At 45.3% G+C, this 24,191-nt stretch overlaps 2 protein-coding genes across 7 annotated transcripts in view; one reads left to right on the forward strand and one right to left on the reverse strand.

The window, feature by feature from the left end:
• LOC133411473 (disks large-associated protein 1-like) overlaps positions 1-14,436 on the reverse strand; it is a 64,314-nt gene extending 49,878 nt beyond the window's left edge. For all 5 annotated transcript variants that reach the window (XR_009769672.1, XM_061693904.1, XM_061693903.1 and 2 more), the window contains exon 1: positions 14,355-14,436. The gene's annotated coding sequence lies outside the window, so the exon portion shown is untranslated. The remainder of the gene's footprint in view (positions 1-14,354) is intronic.
• Positions 14,437-16,981: 2,545 nt separating this feature from the next.
• cahz (carbonic anhydrase) lies at positions 16,982-19,642 on the forward strand. Of its 2 annotated transcripts, none has more exons than XM_061693720.1 (7): positions 16,982-17,114; positions 17,340-17,537; positions 18,072-18,214; positions 18,513-18,605; positions 18,752-18,814; positions 18,942-19,097; positions 19,227-19,642. In XM_061693720.1, exons 1-7 carry the CDS (start codon positions 17,081-17,083, stop codon positions 19,344-19,346), a joined length of 807 nt encoding a protein of 268 aa, XP_061549704.1. In that variant the 5' UTR covers positions 16,982-17,080; the 3' UTR covers positions 19,347-19,642. The 2 variants fall into 2 exon arrangements, with proteins under 2 accessions (XP_061549704.1, XP_061549705.1); XM_061693721.1 differs by having other exon boundaries at positions 18,096-18,214.
• The last annotated feature ends 4,549 nt before the right edge of the window (positions 19,643-24,191 follow it).

Genomic DNA, 24,191 nt, shown 5'->3' on the forward strand with positions numbered 1-24,191 from the left:
ACAATATGGGATCATTGGTGGAGTACGGTCGACGCCCACTAGCGTTTAAGAGTCGCTGCAAGATGACAATTATTATCTACAGGTTAGCGTGTTCAATGTCTGTTTTGATATTTCACAAACCCTGCACGAATGCTCCAAGTGTGTATTTCGATACCCATGTCACTCATGATTGCTTTCCTAAATGTCTGCTGTCAAATCGGTTTGTCAACCGAATACGATGATTGTGTTTTACCTCAGACAACACAATGTTACATCACGGACATTCAGTGTTCTTAGCCACCGAACCAGGTTGAAACCCTCTTTGCATATGTTAACCGTGGTGTGTGAGACAATGCAAAAGCTGGGACTTAATTTTCTTATTTTAGATGCACTGGATTTTGACCAAGGACAACTTTAGAGTGAAATTCAATATCAGAGGTGCGCTCTGTTCTTCCTGCTCGGGTCTTTTGGGCACCTACCTCTAAGTACAAAAGACCGACTCCTTTGGTTTTCTTGCTCTTGTTTGCAAAGACGCTGGCTCCCAGCCAAAGCCCCACTCCTCACCACGAGGTGTGTGTGTGGGGCCAAGACGGGCTAGGCCCGGCCAAATCGTCCTTGCCGCTCCAACAATTGCTGACCGCAGAGACATTCTGCCAGCTACACTTTTGTGTGAGGCTGAGTCACCAGCGAGGTGAATCAGGCAGGAAGAATTTGTGTGCCCAATTTCTCCCTAAGCGCGTTGAAAACGTCACCCAGGCACTTCGGCCACTCTGCTATTGGTTGTCTTTTTCCCCCTTTCCCTATTGTTTCCCCTTTTTGTGTCTTTTTTCTTCAACTCAACCTGTCGACATCCTGTCAAGTCAGCGGCAGAACAGACCCGCATGCCTCACGTGATCTTCGTTGCGCGAGTACAATTTGCTGATTACCAAGTACAAAGTAGTGCATAATAATTTGGGATTAGACTCACAATCACAGATACTCCCAGTTTTAGCATCGCTCAACACTCATTTTACACTCACGTCACGAGTTCAGCCTTTTTCATGAATGTTTACCCGTACTTTTACGTAGTTAAGTCCCTTTTCATTTGTCCCCGAATTGCCCTGTGTTTTTCATTCAATTTCCTTTAAAATTCCACTTCCTGTTGTGTACTGTATGCGTTTGAGTTTCAACAGTTGACCGCTGAAATCGAGAAGTCATTATTCGAATAATGTAGTGAGCCTTCTAGATGACAGAGATTGATCGAGGTTTTTCGTCACTTTTCCTGAAATTTACAAATATATAAAGAGACGTGGTGCCCTGTACGAGACAAAGATAGTTTGATTGTAACCTTCTGACGTACGTTGAATTACACCGGAAGTAAATGCAGGCCTTTACTTTTCGACTTATTCCTTTTCCAAAATAATCGCGCTTTTATCCAAACCAATATACGCTACAACTGTTTGGCATTGACATTCGAGAGGAATAAAAATCCCCTACAATGTCCTTCTTTTACCCTTGATGACTTTTCTTAGAGTAACCCAAAATACACAAACATATTTTGTTTGTAGTGTGCAGATCCCGATACCAACTGTCAGGTCACAGTTGGGCCAAAATCTGAATGGCTCGCTTCCAAAACATTTTTTAATAAAGGAATGTCATAAAATGTACTTGCTTCTGTAATTTCACATTTTATGGATGATTGGGGAATCCAGGGAACCAACAATATGTACTCAAGCAATCAAAACATTTTCCACAATATGTTCTTTTAAGGGCGGCACGGTGGACGACTGGTTGGAGCGTCAGCCTCACAGTTCTGAGGACCGGGGTTCAATCCCCGGCCCCGCCTGTGTGGAGTTTGCATGTTCTCCCCGTGCCTGCGTGGCTTTTCTCCGGGCACTCCGGCTTCCTCCCACATCCCCAAAACATGCGTGCTAGGTTATTTGAAAACTCTAGATTGCCCGCAGGTGTGAATGTGAGTGCGAATGGTCGTTTGTTTATGTGTGCCCTGCGAATGGCTGGCGACCAGTTCAGGGCGTACCCGTAGTCCGCTGGGATTGGCTCCAGCACCCCCGCGACCCTCGTGAGGATAAGCAGTACGGAAGATGATGATGAAGATGTTCCCTTTAGGTATTTAGGAGTGTTTTTTTTTTTTTCTTGGACAACAATTTCTCCAGTATTTCCCCAGATCTGTAACTATGAAACTTTTCTTTAATGCTAGGACCTTTTTTCCCCCCTACTCTTCCATCTGGAAATGTGCTATTTCTAAATCGGTCTAACATTTCCTCCACGACTGTCTCAACAACACTTGATTTTTGAAAATAGTGACAATTGTATCCGATCGGATAGGTTTTAAAGGTGACAACTCAAACAAATCTCTCTCTATAGAGAGGAAGTGCCTGACTAATGAAGAACGAATGTGTCTATTAACATCATCCTCTTACCCCTTCCGTCTTGAAAGTGTTTCCCATCATTTGTAAGAAGTCCAATCAGCCCAGAAAAAAAGTACACTGTCAGAATCAGCGTGTTTTTTTCCCCCTCTTCTGCTCGCCCACTGACTGATGTGATTCAACCTAGCCTTTATAGCAAGGGATGAGGAGATGTGCGTGGGCACCTGCTTCTCCTTCTCGCTGCCTTTCGATACCTCTCACTGTCTGTGCTTTTCTCAATCTTGACGCCTTGTACGCAGGGGCTGCGATGTTGCTCACGAAATTAAATTTTGTCTTTGTGCATCCCCGTGAAGCCGACAATAGACAGACAGATAAGGGAACAGCTCAGTGGTGGGATGTGTGAAGGACTTGGGACCCAAATGACCAGATGACTGTGAAAGAAGCGTGAATCATGGAATTTGACACCTATCTTCTCCCATCATTTCCTTATTAGTACGGGATACTAAATGCTTTCAATTCTCATTGTAATTACACACACGTTGCTTGTTAGTGGAACGAAACAATATTAAAAAGATATCCAACAACATGAATTTGCAACAGCCTATTACAGTAAGTGTTAATGTACTAATGATATTGAAAATGATGGAAATCTGTCACAGCCACACTACGCAGAACTTAAAGCTCTGTTTCGGTGTCAGTCTGCGATCTATTGAAGTAATGAAATGTGATTCCGGATTGATGTACGGGTCACAAAAATCAATCAAATGCAATACCGAAATCAAGATTTTATTTTTTATTTTTTTTTAACTATCATGATTTGATTCTAACATGAAATCAGAAGTTGGAAAATGTAAGCAATATGTATTTTTTGGTCATGAAAGTTGAAAAGGAATAATGAAAACCCCCCAAAAACACCAACGCCAGTCAGGAAGCGGCAATTCAGTCGTACTTTGGCTTGAATATTAGCACTTGTACGTGACCAAGGGGCGCGCAGGTCCACCTGAATTGATTGAAATCATCTTTTGAACGAGAACGTCCTGAACGGAATCACTTACGCTCTCAGTTTGGTTGAGCTCAACTGCGAGCCTATGGGCCGGGGGGCGGTTCTTGATACGGGCGACCAGGGCAGCTAGCCACAGTGTCATTCTCGGGGGTGGCGGGACTTCCCCGCCAACGTACGCGTTTACAACGTGTAGTCGGCGTTCGGCGACAATGTGCCGTCAACCCCGTCCCCCAAATATTTATTATTTAAGTGTGTTAACGATTATGAACGCAGCCCGAGTCTCTATATAGTTTTTATTTATCGAAGATATTTTATTTATCGTTCTACATATCAATGTTAATGTTTAGTATTCTTGAGAATTAGGGTAAATAGCTGCCCTTAAAAAGGATATATTTGAATTATTATACTATAAAATCACTATATCAGCAGCATAAAAACACAACAACCTCAACGATATTATCGTTTATGATTATCATTTCTGGGAAAATATACTGTCCTAAGAAGTGTCATACATTTTTAATGTGAGACACTAGGACAAGAATACAATTCAAGGGTCTCTAATTAAGGTTGTTGACTGCAGAGTATCTTATGATATGATTATTGTGATATTTTGCCAATGATACCAATAATATTATAATGATCCTTCATGTATGTTAGGTTTTGTTGTGTGTTTACAGCTATGATTGCACATCAAATACACAAAACACAATTCAATATGATAACTAATTTACCGAACTAACCTTACGTGTTCTATTACTATTTTTTTTTTTTTTCCCAGGAGCAGGAACAAAATTCACACCCATGAGTTTAATAAAAACACTACAAAACACAAATATTTGTAATTAGACAGCTTCGGGACCAGAAATAAACATTTCACTGTGTCATGTAAACTTTCTGAAACATATTTGTATCATGAATAGTAATAGCATTGTCATTTGTCACATACTCTAGATCAGTGATTCGCAGCCAGTGTGCCGTGAGCGCTCTTCAGCAGTGCCGCGGGAAATTTTCAAATTTGACTTCGTTACTCAAGAACTTATTTCTTTCCAAGAAGTATTGTATCTTTATTCCTCTATTTATGCCAGTGAGGCATAGTGACAGACAGAACTAATAAATGCTCTTCTATTAGATGGCAGGAAGGACGTACAGAAATGAACGTATCCACTTTTGTGACGAGTTTGTTTGTGGGTGCGCCGTGAGTACATGAAATGCAAAAATGAGTGTATTCAATCCAATATAGGTTGAACATGATTTGCAAATCATTGTATTCTGTCGTCCCAACTTCACTGGAATCGGGGTTGTACGACATCTCTGCGGAACATGGAAGGCTCAGCTATTTTGACAGCCTTCGCAACTTTTGTACTGTATTGCCACAAACGCAACCGTACTGCTGTGCACGGAAAGTGGAACCATTTGAAATGACATTTGCATACGAGTCTTTGCCCCAAAAACCTTCAGTCACAGTGCAACGAATCCATTCTTCACTGCGAGCGCTAAACTCGCCGCATCTGCTATTAAAAAAAGGCATTATTTGTAATATATAATATAATTCATCTAGCTTCCATAAAACAGCTCGATAGGGCCACTAGCACATTGTTAGGTGGGGCAAAAATGACTGACGTTCTACATATGCCAGAGGAAGACCTAGATTATATGAGGCATTTCACTGGAGGCATATTTAAGGCTTTGTGAATCGAGCTCGTAAGAGCCTCCAAGATGTGTAGCGCAGCATTAAATCGCACGGGTAAAACAACCACTCCACAGCCTCTTCGCAGTCATGCACAGATCTGTAATCCTATTTCACGCAACGCGATATGTCGACAGTGTAGGCAAGCACTAACTCTGCAGGACTTGTGCAGCAGCGCCAAATGTCAGCTCAAATGGAAAAGCTGCATTCTGTGTCCTGACAAACAACAAAGTCTTCTTCACAAACAGGAAATAGTTTACCGGATGCCAAAGGGATCAGATTCGGCGCTCTGAGTTTGTGCATTGTTATAAACAGTGACATTATGTTTCGAAATGTCGCTTTCTGTATTTACCAAGAAAAAGAAATGGACTATTTCCCCAAAAAATAAATGGACTTAATTGGCATGTATTTGTTATGTATTGTTTCTTAATCCATCCTTCGATCCATGCATCCATTTTGTTGGGTAGGGAGCATAGATTGGAGAGGTGGATCGACGGGAGCGCCAATCTGTAACCTCTCTTAGGGATCTTCACCCGGATGCTGTCCCACCGGTGAGTAACTCGAAGAAGAAAAACTGAGCGCGTTTGCGAAAGTTGGTGAAAGAAAGTCCGGGGCAGACTCCCTGATGTCTAGCAAGTCTTCCCTTGTGTAAGTGAGTTGCGTCATGTCTCCAAAGGCGAACGAAAAACACCAAAACATGAACAATAAATACTACAGAGCACGGAACCGAGGTGACCACACGGGCAGGCGCCATCTTGAAAAAGGCTGATGAGAAGTGTCCTTTTGGTGTTTATTTAGGACATGATAGTTATTATCTTTTATCATTTATCATGCTACGAGTGTGTGAGGCCCATTATCTTTCGTGTTGTTTGATTCAGTTGCTCGATTTTGTGGGTTTTTAGTTTGTCACTGTGGTAGGACGCCCTTCAAACGGGATAGTCCTCAACTCTCTTGGGTGAGTGTGTGCCACACAGAACTGGCTGACAAAGAGGGAAGCCCTCCCTCAGTCCCTCATTGCTCATCCTTTTTAAGTCATTCCATCTGACTAAGCGATACCCGTGATTTTCTCTGCCCTACTTTTTCAATTTAAAAAAAAAAAAAAAAAACAGAAGCACGGCAACATTCTTGAAAACAATTATTCAGTGACTGACGGCGTCCGTCTCTTTGCCCAAATGACGCTTCAGCACAACGGAAACTGGGAAGGTAAAAAAAAATAATAATAATGAAACTAGGAGTTCAAAATCACATCTCTCAATTCTAGCGGCACGGTGGACGACTGGCTAGAGCGTCTTGCCTCACAGTTCCGAGTACCGTGGTTCAATCCCCGGCCCGCCTGTGTGGAGTTTGCATGTTCGCCGCGCGCCTGCGTGGGTTTTCTCCGGGCACTCCGGCTTCCCCACATCCCAAAAGCATAATTGACAACTCTAAATTGCCCGTCGGTCTGAATGTGAGTGCGGAGGGCTGTTCGTTTCTATTTGCCCTGCGATTGGCTGGCGACCAGTTCAAGGGCGTACCCCGCCTCCCGCCCGAAGATAGCTGGGATGGGGCTCCAGCACGCCCGCGACCCGCGTGAGGAGAAGCGGTGAAGAAAATGGATGGACGGAAATCAAAAGGCTAAGGGTAACGCGGAACATTTAAGTCTTTTGTTTTATATTTTAAAAGCAGATTTCCCCCCTCCCCTCCATATCATGTTTACGTGAAAGTGGTATGTGGTGCAAAAAAAGGTGGAATGGCTGCCCTAGAGAAATGATCCAAATCAGCTGATTGAGCGGTCCCTTGCCGTATGTCTTAAAGCTCGTCCGGTGGGTTGGTGGGTGGAGAAAAAAAAAAAAATAAGTCAGCACCAGGCAACAACCACTGATGCTCTTTTCGAGAACCACATCCAAATTGTTGTGTGCACACTTGGTAAGAGTGGACTCATACAATCGTTTGCGTTTTTTGTTCGCTCTGTTCTCTCTCTGTCCACCGAGCTAGAGCAACCCTACCCGAGCCCTCTTCTGACCGCCACCGAACCACTCCACAGAACAGGCATCGTCGTACAACAGCGGGGCACTCGGACTCACATTCACGCACAGGACACGTTAAAAAAAAGAAAAATGAAGATGACAGGCCATGAAAGCGCGTGATCTTTCACTCACAACAAATTGAGCAGTGAATGCTGAATGGGAAATGAAAGGTGGAACACTTGAGTGTTGCAGAGTCCCCTCTCAGTGGGGCAGAAACACAAAATGCAAGAATGCCTGTGCTGGACTGCACTTCTGTGGCTAATATATAATTGACTATGGTATTCCAAAATACCCGCGAATGGCTGGCAACCAGTTCAGGGTGCCCCCCCCCCCCGCCTCCCGCCTCCTGCCCGATGATAGCTGGGGTAGGCTCCGGCGCTTGTGAGGAGAAGCGGCTCAGATAATGGATGGATGGATTCCAAAATACACCAACCCCAAGGCGTGAACTTTGAAGGGGGCGCCGGTGACACTAATAGAACACTGGGAAGCAGCCTTCAATACGAGTTAAGTGAAAAACAGTGGGAACCGACGTACATTGCCAAAGGAGACACGTTTGGATTAGGTTGTACTACCTCCCCAATTGGCGCTACAAGAGGAATAAAACACAAGTATAGTAATTCATACTATTTGTTTGTTTTGTTCCTTTGAGCCATTTGCATTGGGATCGTGTTCATAAAACAGTGTGATTTGACGACATGTTGCTGGGAGAGCATGTGGAACGGAAAGGACCCGAGCAAGTATGACCACATACTGTACGATACAAGCAGTATATCATTTCGCTCGACACACCCCCCTTGACGAATGTACTCCGATGGGGGAAAAGTTCTGTCAGCAAGTGGTGATCTTTAGCTGACTGTGGTTCGGTCGCAAGGTCGACTGCGGCGACTCGCAAATCAAAACGCTGGCGCGTGAAGTCTCAATCTGCTAGTCACTCTCCAACGGGAAAAATAACAAATACAAACATTTTCAAGAGAAAGACCCTGCTGAGTTTTATTGCACTCGTGCATATTCACTTGTGAAGAAAAGTTCAAACTGTGTGTGCATAACTTGATTGACACCTTCCTCCCCTTTAATAAATGCTATTACCTGAGCAAAGGACCCATGTTTTCATTGTTCCTTTGTTTGTTTATTTGTCTGGCTGTCAACAGAAATATAGCGGACAAGAATAAAACATGGTGGAAATAGGCCTCAGAATAAGGTGGTACATTTTGGGGTTGAACCATTTGACAAATCATTTTGTACATTCACCAATTGCCCATCAAATTGCATCTTTCCTGTTTGGATTATGGTTATTGTTATCTTATGATATAATGAATGGATTTTTTGAGCAGACTCGGATGGGCGGCAGGGTACACCCTGGACTGGTTGCCAGTCCATGACAGGAAGTGATGACAGTAACGCATTAGTCCAATATGAGCACATTTTTGACGAGCGAGTAATCGAACATGTTACGATTCCCGGACGAGTAATCAGATTAAAGTTAGTTATTCGAGCCACTGTGAGAGTCAGACAAGGCAAAAAGCGGTGAAATGTGCGTACGGCAGTTTCTGCACTCTGCGATTGACAGCTCCTGTTCATTTCTTTGCTGTTCGTTACGCCTTAAAGACCCTGCTTACGCTTCGCAGTTTTTGTAAGCCCTTGCGCCCACGGCTCCCCAATTGACCGTGGCGCAAAGCGTTGCAAAATGGGCAAGGTTTTTTTTTCCCCGTCAGCAGCAGTTTAACGCCAGCTTCAGAAGCTTTCCGGCAGTCAAACTGCCCCAACAAGTCGTACATTTTCTCTACCGCCCAGCGAAAGGCCTGCTACTACAGCCGCCGATGAAAACCTCGAGAGCAGGCGCTTGCGCACAGCCACGGAAATCATATCCGTAGGGCTGCACTGGAACAAACGATCCACAAAAACTTGATTAATCGGACGCTTCGGAAGGTGATCAACTCAAAACTTTCCACGCGCCAACTGGATTGTTGAGCATCATCGTTCTCGCACGAGTGATTTCTTTCATCTGTAACCGAGCCACCTCACCATGTATTCCATCCAAAACCACTGGTTTTGGGTGTGTTCACATAGCAACAGCAGAACAGCGCTATTGACCTGATTGTAAATGAGAGCATATTACAGTTATGCTGTTTAAGAAAAGCGTTATAAGGACAAAGTGAGTCGTGAATCCCACCCGGATGATGCTTAAACATCACGCGTCCCTTTCAGAACTTCCCCGAAACTGAAGGACGCCTGCGGTGTCACCTCAGACCTTCTGCCTGTGCTCTTTTTTGGCCTCTTTCTGAAAATTCTCCTGTCATTTAACACAAATAAGTTTCCAACTCTCCACATTTGAACATGATATCCAGTGATACCAATATCAAGCGACAACCACAATTCATACTATACGTTCATTTTAACACCTGGCGGTAGACGATATTAAATGAGTTATTAACATCGATGTTTACGTTACCTTGTTGAACTGCAGTTAACGACGAGTTCGATCATTGTAGAGGCGCTGTGTGAATTGATTGCTAACGTTCAACTTCAGAGACGATTTTTGGCGCCGACTTCCTTCCGAACGGCACGCTGTGCGCCCGCAGGAACCAACCACATAACGCGGGTGAATCGGAGCTTCGAGGCAGCCATTTTGCTTGGCGCTTTTTTTCCCATCAATTTATTCAAGTTACTCAAGTAATAGTTCCAGACCAAAATACAAAGGCAGTTCCCAATGACATTGTTTCTGGGCGACACACAGCAAGTGAACTACATTACCTGACAAAACTTTCAAAGACGTCATTTAATGTAGCAACGCCGTGCGTTGACCATATACTGCATTTCCCACAATGTATGGCGACGATGCTAACTGCAAAGTGGCTGATTCCTGCCACTAGAGTGCAGTGTTTGCATGCATGTCAATACAAGTAAGCTTCACAGCGGTCGAATGGAACAAAACAAGCCTACTCATATGCATCTAACCCCATTATTTCCATTTACTATGATCTAAAAAAAACATCCAGATTTTCAATAAAGACAACAAGCTGACACAGAACAAGAAAAGCGGCAGAGTTTTATCACACTTTCAGAATATTTGGCGCATTCAAGATCATTAAAGGTTTGTTCCTAAACATAACAGACGAGGTGGGGACAGACCAATACGAGCCATTATTTTGAAAATATGAATGTGAGCGCGAACGGTTGTTTGCGATTGGCCGACGACCAGTTCAGGGTGTACCTCTCACCCCAAGATAGGCGGGATAGGCTCCAGCACGCACGCGACCCGAGTGAGGAGAAGCGGCTCAGAAAAAATGGATGGATGGATGAAATTGGCCATTTTAGGACAGACAGGGTTTCTGCGATGATATTTAACCTAATATTTGTAACCTCAATAAGTGATTGTCCTTTTCCTTTGGGCTTATCCCGTTAGGGGTCGCCACAGCGCGTCAACCTTCGCCATGGCAGCCTGTCTCCTGCATCCTCCTCTCGAACACCAACGGCCCTCGCTACATCCATCAACCTTCTCTTTGGTCATCCTCTAGCGCTCTTGCCTGGCAGCTCCATCCTAACTTTGTCTCCAAAACATCGAACCTCGGCCGTCCCTCTGACGAGCTCATTTCTAATCCTATCCAACCTGGTCACTCCGAGAGCGAACCTCAACATCTTCATGTGCTCTGCTTCCTGTTGTCTCTTCAGTGCCACCGTCTCTAATCTGTCCATCATGGCCGGCCTCACCACTGTTTTATAAACTTTGCCCTTCATCCCAGCAGAGACTCTTCTGTCACATAACACGCCTGACACCTTCCTCCACCCGTGCCAACCTGCTTGGACCCGTTTCTTCACTCCCTGACCACACTCACCATTGCTCTGGACGGTTGACCCCAAGTATTTCAAGTCCTCCACCCTCGCTATCTCTTCTCCCCGTAGCCTCACTCTTCCCCCTCCACAACTCTCATTCATGCACATATATTCTGTCTTACTTCGGCAAATCTTCATTCCTCTCCTTTCCAGTGCATGCCTCCATCTTTCTAACTGTTCCTCCACCTGCTCCCTGCTTTCGCGGCAGATCACAGTGTCATCTGCAAACATCATGGTCCACGGGGATTCCAGTCTAACCTCATCTGTCACCCTATCCATCCCCACTGCAAACAGGAAGGGGCTCAGGGCTGATCCCTGATGCAGTCCCACGTCCACCTTAAATTCTTCTGTCACACCTACAGAACACCTCACCGCTGTTCGGCCGCCCTCGCACATGTCCTGTATTATTCTAACATACTTCTCTGCCACTCCAGACTTCCGCACGCAGTACCACCGTTCCTCTCTGGGTACTTTGTCATGGGCTTTTTCTAGATCCAAAAAGACACAATGTTAACTCCTTCTGACCTTCTCCATCAACATCCTCAAGGCAAATAATGCATCTGTGGTGCTCTTTCTAGGCAGGAAACCATACAGTTGCTCGCCAATACTCACTTCTGTCCTGAGTCTAGCCTCCACTACTCTCTCCCATAACTTCATTGTGTGGCTCATCCACTTTATTCCTCTATCGTTCCCAAAGCTCTGCACATCACCCTTGTTCTTAAAAATGGGCACCGGCACACTTTTCTTCCATTCCTCAGGCATCTTCTCACCCGCAAGAATTCTGTTGAATGAACAGGTCGAAAACTCCACAGCCACCTCTTCTAGAAGTTTCCATACCTCAACAGTTATGTCATCAGGACAACCTGTCTTTCCATTTTTCATCCTCTTTCATCACTTTCTAACTTCCCCCTTCCTCAACATTGCCACGTCCTGGTCCACCACACTTGCCTCTTCTACTCTTCCTTCTCTCTCATTTTCCTCATTCATCAACTTCTCGAAGTATTCTTTCCATCGAGCTAGCACACTGCTGGCACCAGTCAACATATTTCCATCTCCATCCTGAATCACCCTAACCTGCTGCACATCCTTCCCATCTCTATCCCTCTGTCTGGCCAGCCTGTATAGATACCTTTCTCCTTCTTTAGTCTCCAACCTGCCAAACATGTCCTCATGTGCCTTTGCCACCTCGACCTTCGCCCTACGTCGTATCTCCACGTATTCCTTTCTCCTCTCCTCGGTCCTCTCAATGTCCCACTTCTTCTTAGCTAACCTCTTTTCTTGTACAATTTCCTGTCCTCTGAGGTTCCACCACCAAGTCTCCTTCTCGCCTTTCCTGCCAGAAGATACACCAAGTACTCTCCTGCCTGTCTCTCTAATCACCATGGCTGTAGTGGTCCAGTGTTCTGGAAGCTCCTCCCCACCACCAGAGTCACCTTACACACCACCATCCTATGCTGTCGAGCCACACTCTCCCCCAACCTTACAGTCGGTAACCTCCTTCAGATGACGTCGTCTGCACAAGATGTAATCCACCTGCGTGCTTCTACCTCCGCTCTTGTAGGTCACCCTATGGTCGTGCCTCTTCTGGAAAAAAGTGTTCACTACAGCCATTTCCATCCTTTTTGCAAAGTCTAACACCATCTGTCCCTCCAAGTTCCTTTCCTGGATGCCGTACTGACCCATCACTTCTTCATCACCCCTGTTTCCTTGACCAACATGGACTTCTTCTAGCTCCTTCCAGGATTTCTCTTTCACCTCCAGGTCACATCCTACCTGTGGGGCATAGCCGCTCATCACATTCCACACAACGCCCTCAATTTCAAGTTTCAGCCTCATCACTCGATCTGATACTCTTTTCACCTCCAAGACATTCTGAGCCAACCCCTTCTTTTCAAATAACCCCGCCTCCATTTCTCTTCCCAGCTGCACCGTGGTCAAATCGTTTCAACCCTGCCCCTAAACTTCTAGCCTTACTGCCTTTCCACCTGGTCTCTTGGACACACAATATATCCACCTTTCTCCTAATCGTCATGTCAACCGACTCCCGAGATTTTCCTGCCATAGTCCCAACATTCAAAGTCCCCACATTCAGTTCTAGGCTCTGTGCTTTCCTCTTCTCTCTCTGCCTAAGAACCCGCTTTCCACCTCTCCTTCATCTCCGACTGCACCACATCACACTTGATATCACTGGAGTCTTAAATTACATTTCCGCTTGGGATAATAATAATTAGCCAGTAGTGCAGCAACAACCAGAATATCCATCCATCCACCCATTTTCTGAGCCGCTTCTCCTCACTAGGGTCGCGGGCGTGCTGGAGCCTAATGCCAGCTGACTCTGGGCGAGAGGCGGGGTACACCCTGAACCGGTCGCCAGCCAATCGGAGGGCACATACAAACAAGCAACCATTCGCACTCACATTCATACCTACGGACAATTTACGAGTCTTCAATGAACCTAGCGTGCACGTTTTGGGGGTGTGGGAGGAAACCGGAGTGCCCGGAGAAAAGCCACGCAGGCACGACGGGGAGAACATGCAAACTCCCCATTTATACTGTCTTAGAGTTGCACCTCGCCGTTGAGGGCGCCCATTATGCTGATGGAGCCCTCGGTGAAAATGACTTTGACGCCTTCGGAGCGTACAGCTGCCGTCCAACCGACGAAGACGCAATACATCCATTTGAAATGAACCGAAAAGCCTCATTATTAAGACATGAACAAATGACGGTTTTGCTCGAATTCTAATGAGTTGAATGAGTTTTGCGAACAGAAAAGTTTGTTCCATTTGATTTGATTGAGGAAAATGTGGGGGTTTTTTTTTTCCCAATGATAGCTTTCACCTTTTACGTCCATTTTCGTCCAAGGATAATGCGTAAATACCGTCGGCGCCCGCACGCACGCTTGTCGCCACCCGGTCGGTCCTCTTGAATTGGAAGCCCGCAGACCCCTTGCCCTCTCAAATCCCAGCACCGCGTCGCACGAGGGTTACGTCGCAATTGAGCTCGGCATCCAAATGATGATCCGGCGGCGCGGCGACAACCTGTTCCATACTTTGTGTTGTTCCGCTTTCTTCCTCAATGCGACTGTCAGGACGCAACAAAAAGGGGGCACGGGAACATGACTTTGACTTTGCCTCGACGTAAGGACATCGAGGATTCGAGGGGTGTTTGTTTGTTTCACTTCTTCCGATCATTTGCCGACATCTCAGCCCCACACAAAGTGTTCGGTGAATCCCGCAATTGAAGGTTTCGCATGGGTGAAGCCATTGCGCTATTCGCCGTCAGCCATTCGGCAATGCCGGAGAAAAGACAAGGGACGGACGCCGAATGCCGCCGTACACACGCGAGCCCCGGTTCCGCTCCCCGCTGCGAGGTGAGTCATTCGTCGTTACTAACAGCGGCATCGCTCCTCGTCAACCGTCCGCTCCCGAAAGTAGCAGGCGCCGACGCCTGGCGCCTCGGTGCGAGCTGGAAGACGAGCTTACCGCGTTCAGGTCTTCACATCGTCGCTAAACACCTTAGCATCCAAAGTCACGGCGACGTGCGAGCGGTCACCGGCGGAATGCGCCGACGTCAACGTGTGGGCATCAAGTGGCGAAAGCCTGCGCGCGCGCGCACACGCGCGCGAGCTGCGCCAAGGGCGCGTGCTTACCGCACGCGCTTCCGGAATTGTCTTACAAAATTAAAGTCGCGGTCAGTGTCCTCCCAGTTAGTCGGAGGAAATTGGCACAATTACACTATATTGTACGTAGAACTCAATTGGATCATTATTATTATCATTATTATTATTATTATCCATTTTCTGAGCCGCTTCTCCTCACGCGGGTCGCGGGCGTGCTGGAGCCTATCCCAGCTGTCATCGGGCAGGAGGCGGGGCACACCGTCAACTGGTCGCCAGCCAATTTAAGAGTCTTCAATTAACCTAGCATGCACGTTTTTGGGATGTGGGAGGAACCCCGGTCCTCAGAACTGTGAGGCAGATGTGCTAATATATATATATATATATATATATATATATATATACAGTGGGTATGGAAAGTTTTCAGACCCCCTTCAATTGTTCACTCTTTGTTATATTGTTATATTGTTAAAATCATTGAAGTTAATTTTTTCCCCTCATTAATGTACACACAGCACCCCATGTTGACAGGAGTTTTGCAGATTTATTGAAAAAGAAAAACTGAAACATCACAAAACCATAAGTATTCAGAGCCTTTGCTGTGAACCTCTTATTTAATTCGGGTGCTGTCCATTTGTTCTGATCATCTTTGAGATGGTTCTCCGCCTTCATTGGAGTCCGACTGTGTTTGATGATACGGATTGGACCTGATTAGGTAAGCCACACCCCTGTCTATAGAAGACCTTGCAGCTCACCGTGCACGTCAGAGCAAATGAGAATCATGAGGTCAAAGGAACTGCCTGAAGAGCTCAGAGACAGAATTGTGGCAAGGGAATTTCTGCTGCACTTAAGGTTCTGAAGAGCACAGTGGCATCCATAATCCTGAAATGGAAGACGTTTGGGGCGAGAAGTTTTCTAAAAAAAAAAAATAATAATAAAAAAAACACTTGAAGGACTCCAAGATGGTGAGAAATAAGATTCTCTTTGTCTGATGAGACCAAGATAAAAATTGTTGTTCGTATGTGTGGAGAAAAGCACGAGTATGTGGGGCTCCGCTGGCCTTATCAAAACTGCTTAAACTAAGATGGGAAATGCCGATGGCCGAATGAAATAGAAGCAAGCGGATTGTTACTTTTGGGACAACCTGCATGATAATATAATGCAAAAGAAAAAAAAAAAAAAAAAAGGAGATATTTACAGGAGCTATTTCTCCGCATTGTGGTATTCGAAAAAGCAATATCAACCACTCATTTGTGTGTATTTTAGGGCTTCAACCGCCAACGTCCTTGGATGCCATCTGGCTCATGATTCTAGCCAGCACGGTGCCTCTGCTCTGCACTCATTCACAAGTGAGGGACTTTTTTTTTTTTTTTTTTTTTTGGGACCAACTTCTATCTTGCTGAGAGAAGTGCTCTTAGGCATGGAGGGAAATGGATGGTAGAAATATTGACAAGGCACCTGGATTTCCACCAAATGAGTGAAAACGTCAATCCCTCATGGAGCCACAAGGTGGCCCCAAATAACAACTGTAATGACACACGCGCGCGCGCGCACACGCGCACCTAAAAAATCAAGAAGACTGTAAATTACTAAGTATTGCCCCTTATTATGTACTCTATTACACACACAATAGTCTTATTTTTTTCAAGTAAGAAACAATAAGAGTATGACGCGGGGTCTGTTAGCACAACATGCATCATCATCATCATCATCATCATCAGTCATTTATAACCCACCAACAAGCTGTGGCGCCCAAAAAAAAACAGGTTAAACAAACGGAAGTCACAATAAAGATGTCCAGTAAAGTAGGATAATAATAATAAATAATAGAGAGCTGTTGATCCAGTCGTTTGTCTCCAACACAACAAAATGACAACTACACCAGCAGTCCCAATTTTATACAATAAGACCCAATAAAATCCCATTTACAGCGAAGTATAATCCTGTAAATTCATTTCCCCCCCCAAAGACGTTTTGATTTTGAGTCCAAATCGAACAGTTCCTGTCATTTGAAATGTTAGCTGGATAGTGTGTGATTGTCCTCCAGTCGTGCATTTATTTCAGAATGCCAAGTCTTGTGCACACTTCTGGCCCTCACTTGACGCGGATGAAAATGTTGATCCGTGAACGCTGGCAAACGCGGGAAGAAAATTCCAATTCAGGATATTGCAAAGACATCCGGTGGAGCATAACTTCATAAAAAAAGAAAAAGAAATAAAAAAAAAAAAAAAAAAGCTCCTGCAACACAATTCCCAGTGTGTCCAAAAACCAGGAGGATGCTTCATGCCGTGGAGACTCGACGCGTAGAACGGACAAATGTGTACTTCTTGGGCATATATGAGATCACAGAAAGCAGAAGGGGAGAACCATAATGAGGATTGCGTCACGTAATGGCACTGAAGGCGCAGCAGCAGAAACAGGCCAAACCCACCCGGGCGGGCACCCCGGGGCGCCCATATAAATGCCAGGCCGGCGTGCTGCTCGGGCGAGTGTCTCACAACCTTCTGTCACGTCTTTGCCTCTGTTTTATAGTCTGGGGTGGGGGGAGGAGAGGAATACAACAACTCACTTGGCTCTGCACCAGCAGGAGACATGTCTCATAAATGGGGATACGGATCGAACAACGGTGAGTTATGAGCGCGAGAGTGGAAGAAAAACTCCTCTGAATTGATTATGAGGGAAATGACCTGCAACCCAAATTGAAGGTTCGGTTTTTTTTTTTCAGTGCACTTTGTTTTGCGTCCATTAGCTGAAGGCATATGTGCAGCGATAGTAATAATAATCATGTATTCTTCTTAATATTATGATGATGAATATTATTATAAGCTGGCTTTTGCAATATATTTCGCAGGTCCTGACAAATGGGAAGAAGATTTCCCAATCGCCAACGGGCCCCGACAGTCTCCCATCGACATCGTCCCGAAAGAAGCCAGGTTTTCGCCCGCCCTCAAGCCTCTGAGACTCCAATACGAGCCGTCCGACTCCCTGAACATTCTCAACAATGGCCACTCCTTCCAGGTGGACTATTTGGATGATGTGGATTCTTCCAGTAAGTCTTCACAACCGCACTTTTTACGGACAGGATGGATTTCGTTTGTTGTTGGGTTTTTGTTTTTTTTTTCAAATCCCAATACAAAGCCGCAATGATCTAGATGCGTCGCTTCATGTTCGATAGTATTTGACGTTGAAAGTGTGTGGAAATAAGGAATGCCGCGATCGGCTTGAGCGTTAGGCACACTGTAATTCCTCAGCATCTACTGACTGGTGGCTGCGCCGCGGCCGATATTCCTTGTGGCCTCCATCTGGCCGCCGCTGCGTTGTTTACGCTCCCGCCCTGCCGCGTGCACCGCGGCAGATAACAGCATCCGATGAGGCCGCCGCTCCTTGGCGTCGCCCCCTGGTCAAACTTCTCACACGGAACGCATTCCTAAATTCACGCATTCCAAATTACAAATCTATATTTACTCCCGAAAGACAAAACCCGGGTTACCAATTCAAGTACACTTTGCGATAAGATCAATTTTAGAAAGAAAGAACCTGATTTTAACCAAATTGTTCACATTTGTGATGTTCCGTTGGTCAGAGTTGACATGCTGTTTCCTCGCAGCCCTCACCGGAGGTCCCATTTCCGGAACGTACCGTCTGAAGCAGTTCCATTTCCACTGGGGAGCCGGCGATGAAAGGGGTTCCGAGCACACCGTCGACGGCATCAAGTTCCCCTGCGAGGTACTGCAGCATATCAAACTATTTCAAAAGAGTTGATGGCGGCACGCTGCAGGAGAGCTTGCTCTTCTCCAGACAACCACAATGTTAGAAAATGTTAGTTGGAGCTATCTGAACCTAAAATACGCATTTCACGAGCAATGACAGATGAATAGCACTCAATTGAAGCTTGCGTCTGCCAGTTCGTTTCATGCCAGGTAGCTGCGGTGGAGTCGAAATGAGTAGCGCGGTGATCTCGTACGACCTTTTTTAAGATGTTGTAGTTCTTGCCCGAAAAAGACACTTTTGCTGCTCTCGTCAGCTTCACCTGGTGCACTGGAACACCCAATATTCCGCCTTTGGAGAGGCTGCCGGCAAAGCGGACGGACTCGCTGTGGTTGGGGTCTTCCTCAAGGTGGGTCTACCAGATCGAGTCGACGTGAATGGAATAGGGTGGAGTATCAGTCGGTCGCACTCGCCGTAGACCGATGACGGTCCAAAACGGGAGCAATGAAAAGAAAGGCTTCTTTGTTCACACTAACCGGGCTTGATGTCCTCCAGATTGGCGCCGCCAACCCCAGGCTGCAAAACGTGTTGGATGCCTTGGGTGCTATCAAAACTAAGGTGGGGGGGAAAAAAAGACACCACAATTTCTTTTGTCACCGTGACATCGTGCTATGAGGGTCAGATGAACGGCAGTCTGGGAACATAGCGGCTCGCCCCTCATCGTTGATTCTGTGGCACTTGACAGGGAATGCAGACCACCTTTGCGAACTTTGACCCGGAGACTCTTCTTCCTGGCTCTCGTGACTATTGGACGTACGATGGCTCTCTGACCACGCCGCCTCTTTTGGAGAGCGTCACGTGGATTGTTCTCAAGGAGCCGATAAGTGTCAGCCCTGCGCAGGTACTGCCGCTAAATCGAGCAAATTCAGAGGCAAACGTCGATGAAGTCCATTGTTGGTTACCGCCTGGAAATATAATTGTGACCACTGCAGATTGAAAAGAAACCCATCTCTGTCCTTCCCCTCCGTAGATGGCAATGTTCCGCAGCCTGCGCTTCAGTGGAAAAGGAGAGGACGAGTGCCGCATGGCAGACAACTACCGACCTCCTCAGCCTTTGAAAGGTCGGCAGGTCCGTGCCTCCTTCAGATGAACAAGGCCTTCTTCCAAATCGACGTTTCCCAATGCGCCGTGAGCAGTTAGTGTGCCGTGAGAGGTCATCGGGTGCGCCGCGGGAAAAATGATCGCTTCATTGGGACGGAAATGATTGATTGACGACAAATAATGTATCTCCGGCTCGGGTAGAACAATCAAATGCTCTCACGCTAGATGATAATGAAGCGCTTTGTGTGACCTTATTGTTGTGTGGTGTGTGTGTTTTGGGTTTTTTTTCCTCCAAAGTGAATCGTGCGCCTTGGCTCATTAAAGGATGGCAAGCATTGATTTACATTTCTCGACTTCTTGATCATCCATTTTGTCTTTCTTCTCCCTTCTTTCGCTTCCCAGTATATTCGCTTCGATTAGCGTTGCGGCTCTAATTTGCCTTTCATTCACAAACACTGCCTGGGTGTCAAATTCTGACACTCGCGTTCAGCCTCGGGAACCCGATCTATCAAGGGACAAAACGATCACCTGTGATTTACTCTGCATTGTCCCCTATTGATTGGTTCATAACATGTGGTGTCTATGATGTACTACATACAGATTGTCAATAAATGACACTTCTGCAATTCGTTTTGACTTCTGTTATGTTGTTATGTTGATGAAAAATGCATTCAACCAAGTTTGATTTGGTTTTTTCATCATTTCGTCATAATTCATCATTTTAACTACTGTACCTGACAGACTTCCAATCATCGACTTTTTTTTGTTTTCCTTACTGGCTGCAGCTTCAACTGATCCTTCTCCTCATAAAGATGCGAATATTTCTCGTGATACACCTCAAAGTAACCTTCAAAGTGTTGCCTTCAAGTGCATTTTGCCAACTGCAACTCGAAATGGAACTTCAGTTGCGATATACATTCATCCATTTTCCGGACCGCTTCTCCTCACGCGGGCGGCGAGCGTGCCGGAGCCCGTCCCGGCCATCCTCGGGGCGAGAGGCGGCGCGCACCCTGAACCGGTCGCCGGCCCATCGCAGGGCACACAGGAACAAACAAGCATTCGCACACACATTCACACCTACGCGCAATTTAGAGTCTTCAATTAACCGACCGCGTACGTTTTGGGGATGATGAAATAGGAGACAGTGCTGTCATCATTTAGAGTGTGAAAATACTCAGTGGCAACCTATTTTATCAATAAAAGTGATTTCACTGTAAAACTGGGCTCAGAGAAGTCATTTATTTTACCCTTGCATCTGTCATGTAAATGACATAGCGGCATGATTTGATTGTATTCATTTATTGATTTTGTTGCCCCCTTATGATCTCATGTCACATATTCCACGTTTTGATGTCCTTCAGTTTATGCTTTGCGTACTTCGATGAGATTATATGCTGCTTGCTGCAATGCCCCCACGAGCAAAAACGTGAAATCTGGGTTTGAACCGCCGTTGAAACATCTCAGTGGGGATTTTGCATGTTCGCCCTTTCATCTGCTTTCTTCCACATCTCGGGTATCTTATATTACAGTAATCGTGCCCTGCCATTTGGTATCAACCTTGGCCTCAAAGTCGAGTCACTCATTTGAAACCGAATCCACAATACATACAGCGACAAGGCATCAACGCATGTATCCCTCCGACGTTTGCACTGGGAAATCAATGAGCTGCTTCTCTCTCAGATGCTCAAAAATGAATGATGCGTTGCCATGCATTTTGGTAGCGGCGTCCAAAGTGAGATGTCATGTGGCACCTCTCTCCATTGGCAATTGTCAGAAGAAGGACCGGGGGCCTTCGATTTGGAGGTGTTGATTTTCCTCCCAGCCGCTTCACATTCGCCTGCGAACTGTTCCAGCGAGAGGCTTCGAGCCGTCAGAACCCCATCGTCTGCAAAAAGAAACAACGCGATACTGATTTGAAATGCTGAAATTCCGTCCGTAAAGGTAATAAACAGAATCGGTGACAAAGGGCCACCTCTCACTGGAAATGAATCCTACTCACTGCCGGCAATACAGAGCAAACTGCGACACCGGTCGAACAGCCCGTATCGGGTACCGCAATACTCCCGGAACACCCCCCTCACAGGACTTCCCGAGGGACACGGTCAAATGCCACAAAACACATGTAGACTGGTTGGGCGAACTCCCGTGCGTCCTTGGGCAGATTACATATGCATGGCAACACATACAGCAGAAGCTGAAAGCTGATTGGACAAAACAAAAAACGTACACATACTGTCAATGACTGGAAGCTGGACAGCCAAGACGTGTTATCAAACGAAGACAAAATTAAATTCATATATATGATTATCTATATTATTATTATTATGATGATATATTTTTATTGTATTCTATATATATATATATATAGATATATATATATATGAATTGATAATTGAATGAAGTTGTAAATGTAGGTCAGTCCTTTTCACAGTGTTTAGGCCAGCAGAGGAGGCGTCGAAGGCGCGACTGTACGCCACTGATAATTCCACACCCAAGCCTCTGGCGCAACACACAGATGCACGTTGCATCATAAGTTTGAAGAAATCAAACGTCCTCTCTCCCGATTCAACATGTACTGTACATTCTTAAGGGGTGGGGTCTACTCTCTGTTATCACTCGAGAGCAATAGACCCGCGGGAGAGGGTATGGTTTATCAGAGCCTTTTCACGCAGACTGTTATCAGACAGCGAAAGAGAGATAGCCCGAAGATGACGTGCATTTCTCATTTCTTTTTAAAAAAGAACTTTCTTCTTAGGAATTACACTGTGTGTGTGTGTGTGTGTGTGTGTGCGCGCATCTTGTGTACTGTATATGTACATTTTACATATGTCCATTATGTAGAATTTATATATATATATATATATATATATATATATATATATATATATAGCAAAATTCACTGTTAAACAAAAAGGGGGGAAAAAAACATTATTTATGATTATTTCCAAGTCTAATTTGAAATATTGTAAATTATACTGGATCTGTATGGACACGAGAACTGATTTTGTAACGAGCTGTCTTCATGTTCCAAAAAGACGAGACGCAAAAGTGCTCTACAGCACCTAAATGAAGAACATTTTATTCAATCGAAAGGTCCTCGATTATCTTTGGTCAAATTAGGGTCACACTGTCGGTCGCAGGTGTCAAACACAAGGCCCGGGGGCCAGACCTGGCCCGTCACATCACTTTATGTGGCCCGCGAAAGCAACTCATGTGTGTCAACCTCCATGATTCTTTTTTCAAATGTTTGTATCATATGCACATGTAATAAATAGCAATGAACTATTGTAAGCATGTTTTGCCTCCAAACCCCTTTTACAGTTACTTGAACAATAGTTGAACAAACCATCTTCCTTGACTTGTGATTTCAAAAGTAGTTATCCATCCATTTGTTGTCTATGTGTAATATGATGAGGCGATTAAACATTGACATGGTTGTACAGCCATAATGGCCCTCTGAGGAAAACCCTATCTCCAATGTGGGCCCGCGACAAAAATGAGTTTGACGCCCCCGCTGTAGGTCATTCATATGCACCACGTTGTATTAAAATAAACTCCCCAATCATAGCCACAGTTTTGAATCAAGGAATCTTTGTATTGCACGATGGAACGTTTGAGTGACGCTGTCTCCTTAAGCTGCAACGTCATCATCAAAACTTCCAGTCCTAACTCGATTGAATTGAGAGGACTAACGAAGCGAGCAGAGGACTTGGCCGTTCTGCACTGGAGGATTATGGCCAACAATGTCCGGTCTCCTTTTGTGTGTACACAATGTGTCTTTCACCAAATAAAAGGGGCATTGATGACGAAGAATGGTTTGGCTCACGGACGAGGACGCGGTTGAAGAACTAAATCCCTCTCAACTCCAAATATTACATCATGGCTTGATTTCCTTCCCTCGCTCTTCCTAATAACGATCTCCCGTATTCCCGAATACAATTTTCCATGGCTGAGTCATATCGGTAACCGTGGCAACTGCCTGCTCCTCTCATAAACGAAACAAAGGGATGATTTTGAGGGAGGTTTTGGCAAGAAGCAAAACAATTGAAAGAACAAACTCAAAGAGAGACCAATTTTAATTGCATCAAAATGCTCCATTCATGCTTCAAAAGTATTTGACATCATTACAATTTTGACAGTGTTGCAGTTGTAACCACTGATCATTTTGTATCGTGTTTTTCCCAAAACGTTGAATGTACCATTTTACTTCAATGACACACTCAATAAAATAACAAGGCAAGAATACTTGCATCAGTCAGACTTGATTTCTGCATTATACAAGTAAATCAATGAGCTGGTTTTTCGTTCACATGCTCAAAAAGGAAAGGTGGGTTGTTATGCGTTGTGGTGGCCGTGTTTCAATGAGTGGTATTATAAATAAACGAATAAAATAAAACAAAACACACATATATATATATATATATATATATATATATATATCAAAAAACGACTTTAGAGCAACGAGGCCATACCTTTAGTTTTGCTCTAGACAGACAAAACATTTGGAGTTGACATTAGAAGATGAAACTGTGTATTGTTCATTCATTGATTTTGCGTACCACTTATCCTCACTAGCATCTTGGGCGTACTGGGGCCCATCCCAGCTATCTTTGTGAGAGAGGCGGGGAACCATCTCAAACTTATGCAGGCATGCAAGGGGGGGGGGGGGGGGTGTTCGAGAGAAAGGGTCTCATGAACAGCGCTGTGTATCTTGGGGTGGGGCTGCGGGGATGGCGGCCGCTTTAGGGGCCACAGCTCCGGTGGGGCGCCTCAGCAACGGAGGCACGGAACTTGCTCAAAGTACGGCAATGTAATCTCTGACAAATCGGTTTTCAGCTCCTGCTTTTAGGGGGAAAAGAATACTGCTTTAACCAATTTTGGCATCTTGATTTTA

The sequence above is a fragment of the Phycodurus eques genome, chromosome 13, assembly GCF_024500275.1.
Source record: "Phycodurus eques isolate BA_2022a chromosome 13, UOR_Pequ_1.1, whole genome shotgun sequence".
Taxonomy (NCBI): Eukaryota; Metazoa; Chordata; class Actinopteri; order Syngnathiformes; family Syngnathidae; genus Phycodurus; species Phycodurus eques.

Bases quoted from the DNA above. Each gene is read 5' to 3' on its own strand.
- cahz (XM_061693720.1), top strand. From the start codon at position 17,081: ATGTCTCATAAATGGGGATACGGATCGAACAACG. The intron at 17,538-18,071 runs GTAAGTCTTCAC...TCCGTTGGTCAG, and splicing joins GGATGATGTGGATTCTTCCA to AGTTGACATGCTGTTTCCTC. The intron at 19,098-19,226 runs GTACTGCCGCTA...TCCCCTCCGTAG, and splicing joins TAAGTGTCAGCCCTGCGCAG to ATGGCAATGTTCCGCAGCCT.